At 35.7% G+C, this 7,500-nt stretch overlaps 2 protein-coding genes across 2 annotated transcripts in view; one reads left to right on the top strand and one right to left on the bottom strand.

The window, feature by feature from the left end:
- Positions 1 to 4,102, top strand: part of Oat (Ornithine aminotransferase precursor) — a 12,957-nt gene extending 8,855 nt beyond the window's left edge. Inside the window, exons 3-9 of the mRNA XM_043021865.2 lie at positions 1,221 to 1,445; positions 1,776 to 1,999; positions 2,259 to 2,352; positions 2,537 to 2,694; positions 2,806 to 2,898; positions 3,104 to 3,263; positions 3,498 to 4,102. Of these exons, the coding sequence (XP_042877799.1) occupies positions 1,221 to 1,445; positions 1,776 to 1,999; positions 2,259 to 2,352; positions 2,537 to 2,694; positions 2,806 to 2,898; positions 3,104 to 3,263; positions 3,498 to 3,658 (1,115 nt within the window). The 3' untranslated portion in view covers positions 3,659 to 4,102. The remainder of the gene's footprint in view (positions 1 to 1,220; positions 1,446 to 1,775; positions 2,000 to 2,258; positions 2,353 to 2,536; positions 2,695 to 2,805; positions 2,899 to 3,103; positions 3,264 to 3,497) is intronic.
- A 2,547-nt stretch (positions 4,103 to 6,649) lies between these two features.
- The window catches only part of LOC122256893 (uncharacterized), a 5,674-nt gene continuing 4,823 nt past the window's right edge, over positions 6,650 to 7,500 (bottom strand). Inside the window, exon 8 of the mRNA XM_043021862.2 lies at positions 6,650 to 6,896. Coding sequence (XP_042877796.2) covers positions 6,690 to 6,896 — 207 coding nt within the window. The 3' untranslated portion in view covers positions 6,650 to 6,689. The remainder of the gene's footprint in view (positions 6,897 to 7,500) is intronic.

The following is a 7,500-nucleotide window of genomic DNA, read 5'->3' on the forward strand; positions in this document are numbered from 1 at the left end:
GGGTTTCTTAACGGTAAGCGAGTTGCCTGAGCGCTTTTATGTGCAGGATGAAATAGTGTTTTATATTGCCATTACATTAGAATTCTTTGGAGTGATTGTTAAAATTTTGATCTTGCTGTGAATGAATTAATGAATGAATGTCACACACATACACATAGTGTGTGTGTGTGTGTGCGTGTGCGTGCGGATGTGTGTATGTGTGTGTGTGTGTGTGCGTGTGAAAAAAATATATATATATATAAATATATATATAAATATATATATATAAATGTATATATATAAATATATATATATATATATATATATTATGATATATGTATAAATATATATATATATATATATATATATATTTATATATATATATTAATATATTAATATATATATTATAAATATAATATTATATATATATTATATATAACTATATATATATATTCATATAATATTATATATATATATATATATATATATATCATATATATATATATATATATATATATATATATATATATATATATATATATATATATATATATAATATATATATTATATAATATAATATATATATGTGTGTGTGTGTGTGTGTGTGTGTGTGTGTGTGTGTGGTGTATATATATGTATATAAATGTATATATATATATATATATATATATATATATATATATATATATATTATATATATATGTATATATGTATATATGTATATATATACACATATATACATATATAAATATATACATAAATATATATATAAATATATATATAAATACATATATATAATATATATATATATATATTATACATATAATATATATATATATATATATATATATTTATTTTTATATTTATATTTTTTTATATATATTTATTTATATATATACACACACACACACACACATGTATATTTATATTTATATACTTATAGATGTATATATATATATATATATATATATATATATATATATTATATGTGTATGCATCTATGTATATGCATATATCTATATATATGTGTAAGTCTAAAAGGTGCATTTTAGACACTTGAAAAAGTGCATCTCGCCCTGCTCTACCAATACCATTAGTTAAAACCGCACTGGAGTTCAAATTCCCATTTCCAATGGACATTCCATCACTGATTACCGAACTTTTGTTTATGTACAAGTATAAAAAACCCAAAACTTCACACATTTCAGTGCACGATACCTAACTCTCAAACGCGTTTCCAGGCGTGTTCGTGTGGGACGTCGAAGGCAAGAGATACTACGACTTCCTGAGCGCTTACTCCGCCGTCAACCAAGGCCACTGCCACCCCAAGATCGTCGGGGCGCTGGTCGAGCAGGCGCAGAAACTCGCTCTCACCTCCAGGGCCTTCCATAATGACATCTTGGGAGAGTATGAGGAATATGTGACCAAACTGCTCGGTTACGACAAGCTCCTGCCGATGAACACAGGTGAGGTCGTGGGTTCTCGTAATGCCAAGGGTTTGGCTTCAGTAAGTGTATGTGTGTTTAGGTTAGGGGCGAGGGGGAGTGAGAGAGAAAAAAGAGAGAGAGAAAGAGAGGTTATATGTGATTATATGTTTGAATATATATATGCTATGGTGTGTGTGTGTGTGTGTGTGTGTGTGTGTGTGTGTGTGTGTGTGTGTGTGTGTGTGTGTGTGTGTGTGTGTGTGTGTGTGTGTGTGTGTATGCATGCATGCATGTATGTATGTATGTATGTATGTGAGTACGTGCATGTGTGCATATGTGTTCCTGGGCGTGACTTGAACTCCTTTGCAGGCGTCGAGGCGGGCGAGACGGCGTGCAAGCTAGCTCGGAAGTGGGCGTACAAGGTGAAGGGCATCCCGCAGAACCAGGCCAAGATCCTCTTCGCGCAGAACAACTTCTGGGGCCGAACGCTGGCGGCCGTGTCCAGCTCCAGCGACCCTTCGGCGTACAGCGACTATGGTCCTTTCATGCCTGGGTTCTCCCTTGTGCCCTATGATAATCTGCAGGTTCTCGAGGTCAGTTTTCATATTGTGTTTGTCTACCTTTTTTATTAATTCTGTCAGGTTGTTCATGTTTCTTTGTTTTTGTTATCAAATCATTATAATTTCTGTAAAGTGGGACATTTGTCTTTATTCATAGCAAATTCCTATTACATTTACCATATTCTTCTCTTAATTTTGGCTCCAGAACGATTTGTTTCTCTCTTTTTTACCTGTATATTTTGCGGTTTTTTAAATTTGTAAAGTTATATCTTAAGCAATATTCACATTCCAGGAGGCGTTCGCTGACCCCAATGTGGCAGCGTTTATGGTGGAGCCTATCCAGGGGGAGGCAGGCGTCGTGGTGCCCTCAGAGGGCTACCTCAAGGGTAGGTCCTCTATATTTCATGATCATGAGGAAAATGATGAAAAGGATGGTCAAACTTACCAGACTGTCTGCATATATTATCAGTATCTGAATAAATTTGACTTTATTGCACCTCATTTCAATGTCTTTGCTGTATATCCATTTGTGTGTGAATCCGAAGCCTAAAAGTATATTGTCGCCGACAGGAGTGAGAGAACTATGTACCCGCCACAACGTGCTGTGGATCGCAGATGAAGTTCAGACTGGCTTGGCTCGCACTGGACGGCGTCTGTGTGTGGACCACGATGAAGTCAAACCCGACTTGCTGTTGCTTGGGAAAGCGTTGTCTGGGGGCATGTACCCGGTGAGAGACGAACGGAATTCTCCATATGCTTGTGAAGTTTAGGTATTCCTACATCAATTCTTAAATACATGCACTCACGCAATTCAATTCTAAAGCATTTACTCCACGCAGGTGTCGGCAGTACTATCCAGTGACGAGGTCATGTTGTGTATCAAGCCGGGAGAGCACGGTTCCACTTATGGCGGCAACCCTCTTGCCTGCAAGGTGAGCCCTCTACTCTAGATCCCAGCTTAGCATTTTATGAAACAAGGAGATTGCACAGTCGATTCATTCTCAGTCAGTATTGCATGGCGGGAGTCACCTATATCTACATCGTCCACCGGGCATCCGCTCTGCATTCCAAAATTACTGTTCTTCTTACATATTGATATATTTTCTTTATCGAATTCAGAGAGTTTTGCTCTTCCAGGTTGCCATGGCAGCCCTGGAGGTGATGGAAGAAGAGAAACTAGCCGAGAATGCCGAGAGACTGGGCAAGATCCTGCGCTCAGAGCTGTCCAAGTTGCCCGAGGATGTGGTGTCTGTCGTTCGCGGCAAAGGACTTCTTGATGCTATTGTCATAAACAAGAGTAAGTAATAGTGATCTTACACTGAATACGATTCTGTGTGTCATGCTGTTTGTAGGGTTATTTGTTAATTTCTGTCAATACTTTCTCTAATAGGAAACGTGATTTTGAGTTATACACAAAAACCTAGTATGACAAGCTATAACAACTGGATGCATTCATCTTAATAATCACATGACTCTCTATAAGCCTGTCCTCAGCCCCCATAACACACGTTTCGTTATTTCATCCCGCCAGATTATGATGCGTGGAAGGTATGCTTGCGCCTCAAAGAAAACGGACTGCTGGCCAAACCCACGCACGGAGACATCATCAGATTTGCGCCTCCTCTTACCATTACCGAAGAACAGCTGCAAGAGTGCCTCGACATCATCAAGACTACCATTCTCTCTTTCTAATTCCCATTTCCAGTCATCCTATTTTTTCCATTTTTATAAACAAATCTATTGATAGCAGTCTTGTAACAAGACCCATCTCTAGAGATGAGTTGACAGGAGTTTTAGGTACATAGTAATATTTTGATACGTCAACCTGGAGGTTGTATATGTTTGAGTGGGCGGATTTGTTTGTGTGTATGCGTATGTTCGTGTCTGTCTGTATGTATTCTTGTTTTTGCCTGCGTGTTCTTGTGAATGTGTATTTTTATGTGTGCGATAGAGAGAGAGGGAGTGAATATCAATCTTCTTTTAAATTTGTTGCTATTATATTTCTCATGTATATTGAATCAGCACATGTGCCAAGTACGTATTATATGACAACTGGATTGCAATCTGATGTGTTATGAATAGTTACGATGAATGTGAATTTATAAAAGATTATAATAAAATAATGCAAATTAATAATTACTTGATTTCTATATAGTTTCAGGACCTTTTTCCATTTTTGTTTAGTATGTATCTATTCAAAAGTAGGATTTATGTCAAAGTATTTTCTTGGACTTCAAGGTTAATCTACAAGAGGAAAGAACAGGGTTATTTAGTCTTCCTTGTACTTCCCGGACCAATATAATGGAGGTAATATTGATAACAGTAATGATGATAATAATAGTAATAATAATTATAGGGATAAAAATAGCAGCAGTAGAAGTAGTACTATTATTGATGGTAGAAAATGATTGATAATTATATTAACAACACCGATAATACTAGTAATCAAGTTGGTGATATGAAGTGTGGAGGGCATCAGTTCTGAGAAAAGTGTCATACTTCACATCTTATTTTTCTTTTTCTTGTTCTTTCTTTTTGTCTTCTGAATGTAGTGACCATTTACTTCCCATGAAAAAAATCATTTGCACAGTCTCTCTATCAACTGACTCATGTATTCATCTCACGATTCAGGTGATTCATGAGAAAAAAACACAAGGTACATCTTAATGTTCTTAAGGTTTGAAAAAAAAAAAAAAAAAAAAAAAAAAAAAAACAGATTTAACCACACTGAATCATCTATGCTCAGTGCTTCCTCCTTTTACTCCGAGCATCGCAAAGAAGCACATGAATGCAAAGGAGACTGCGATGACTGAGCGAACAGCATGTAAAGACTTAAATAGGTTTAGATTGGGTGGCTGTTCATACTCTCTTACGTAAGATGAAAGGCGATAGCTATAACTTCTCTTTTCATAAGTGTGCTTGTCTATATATACTTTGTGTGAGACGCTATAAAAGTCAAGCGATATTTCTTTTAGGTGTATATTTATTCGTAGACGTGATTTCATTTTTTTTAGCCTATTTTCTTAAAGAGAGAACATACCTTCTGATTATTAGTTTTTTTCTGCTTCCTCATCATGATGGATAATTTTTAAGATGTTTTTCTTTCTCGTGATTAATTAAGTCAACCTCATGCCCGTAAGTGCGAATGGCACGGTTTTTGTCATCATGACCGTAATTTTCGTCCTCATTATCATTGGTAATATTGGAGTCATTATCATTCTCATTATAGCTGTGTTGATTATTTTTGTCATCTTAATTACAGTGACTGCCATTATCATTGTCATTGTAACAGTTATTGTTATTAGCAGTAGTATAAAAAATAACAATAATAACAGTATTATAACTATTACTTTTAACAGTAATAACAATTGTCATAGTTGAGGTAACATTAATATTATCGTTGCTTACAATATTGTCATTAATTGTAGTAGTAACAGTAGCGATAGTAGTAGTAGCAAAACAGAATCAACAGCAATAGTTGCAATGGCAGCAGTATTGGCATTAACAGTAGTGGTAAGAGAATAGCCTCAGACTTCATGCCATCGATGACTTATATACGCAAATACATAAAGAACTGTGGGCTCTTCAGAAACATTCAGGTGAAATATGTTGTTCATAAAAAAAAATCCACAATTCCTTAAATAACTTAACCATAGCGCAATTTCTTTTCTGTTACATTTTTTTTTTTTTTTTACTTATCTATCCATTCATTCATTTATATATTCAATGTCGAGGAGGAACTTGATCTTGAGTCACTATACAGTACTATCCTTTCTGTGGAATGGATTATGAGGAAGAGGTCACCGGGGACATGACTCAGTGATGTGAGTGTGACAGCTTCATGGCTAATTAATGAATAGTGACATGATATATGGATGGAAACAGAATACATTTTCAATAGAAGTATATGCAGTAGTATTATCAAGAGCTGTGTCAGAAAGTATGATGAGAACATACGAACTACTCAGGATGAAGCCAAAAAGTACAACATAGGACGTTCACTCAAGTAGCTTTTAAAACTTAAGTAGAAATGGCTTCTTCGACCACGAGGCTCACCCACCGAGGTTACAACTGAGAAAAATACAAACCTAGAAGGTACTTGAACGATGACTAAAGAAAGAACTAGATCAAACCCTATGATTACCGAATTGTATATGAGATCGGCTCGGTGATTTATAAGCTAATACCGAGGTATCATGTGCTATAAATATTCTAAATCATGTAATTTAGGGTAGACTGTAAGCAGAGTATTTATCACCAATTTAAGGAATTGGTCGTTGAAGGGATATCAGGGATGTAATAGGCATAAATGTTGAAATTGTAGTCCTGCTGCTATTGCTGTATACGCTACCATCTATATCATTACATTAATTATCGTTATATCAGTTATCATAACATATATCGTCATTGCAGCTAGTAATATCGTATATGTTTTTTATTATAGCCTTATTATCACTATTATTTTTATCAAATCATCATCATGTCACTATTCATTTTATGCCTTTTTAACATATCTTAAAATGACCGTGGTTAAAATTCTACTGAGCTCTGAAATTCGGATTCAGTATGCTGTGCATGAGTTATTTATAGAATTTCAATTGAATACATATCGCCAAATCAATGTTTCACTCTCCAAATAACGATATCAAGATTTCAAAACCTGCTATGAAGCAAACATCCGAAGCTTCGTAAACCGTTTATTTAGCTCGGCATTCGACCAGACTTATTCATACGAATTCCTGGTGATGTTAAAGTCGGGAAGAATAGGGAACTGCTTGAGGTATTCGTTGATTTCTTGCTTGAGGACGTCCATCAGAGGAGGAAGCACGAGGTTCTCAAGCACCCCGAGGACCGCCGGAAGCTCCTGGCTGAGTGCTTCATTCACCAGCCCGCCTGTGATACCGCCGCCCAACAGGTGTTCGAATCTCACCTGCTCAAACGAAGTGTGTTTTTAGGTGTTTAATGGCGTGATTTAGTTTCGTATTACAAGTACAAGCCTGGGCTGTATGAAATATGTTTTAGTGATATTATCAATTGTGTATGGATTAGTTAACAATACAAGTACTAAATACATTATACGTTAAAATTATCATTCATATTTTGTAAACACTGAGTAAAAAATATGTATTATATGGTTTTCTCTACATAGCACAAATAGTTTTAAACAACTATATCAGATGTTAAAAGGAAGAACAACTACGAATTTGAGAGCGATGCATGTATATGATAAACACGGGTGGTTATTATTAAGGGTAGGAAGGATGGGAGGAGCGTCGAGTGTCATCATCCCCACACACCCTGATGCATTCAGCTGTCATGTCAGACATTATTTAACGAATGACAGATTATACCACTGCGTATAATGACCGATTACGCGTTCGTTAAAATGCTAGCATTACCATCCGCTACAAAACAAGACAAAAATAGTGTATCAATCCTTATTATACCTACCAATATTCATATAATATATTCATATATTTGCATTCTACGCCTGACGTTCCCTCTATACAAACCATCTCCCTCCACCAAAACCC

Source organism: Penaeus japonicus, unplaced genomic scaffold, assembly GCF_977035675.1.
Source record: "Penaeus japonicus unplaced genomic scaffold, GWHDUDI00000001_assembly GWHDUDI00000007, whole genome shotgun sequence".
Classification (NCBI taxonomy): domain Eukaryota; kingdom Metazoa; phylum Arthropoda; class Malacostraca; order Decapoda; family Penaeidae; genus Penaeus; species Penaeus japonicus.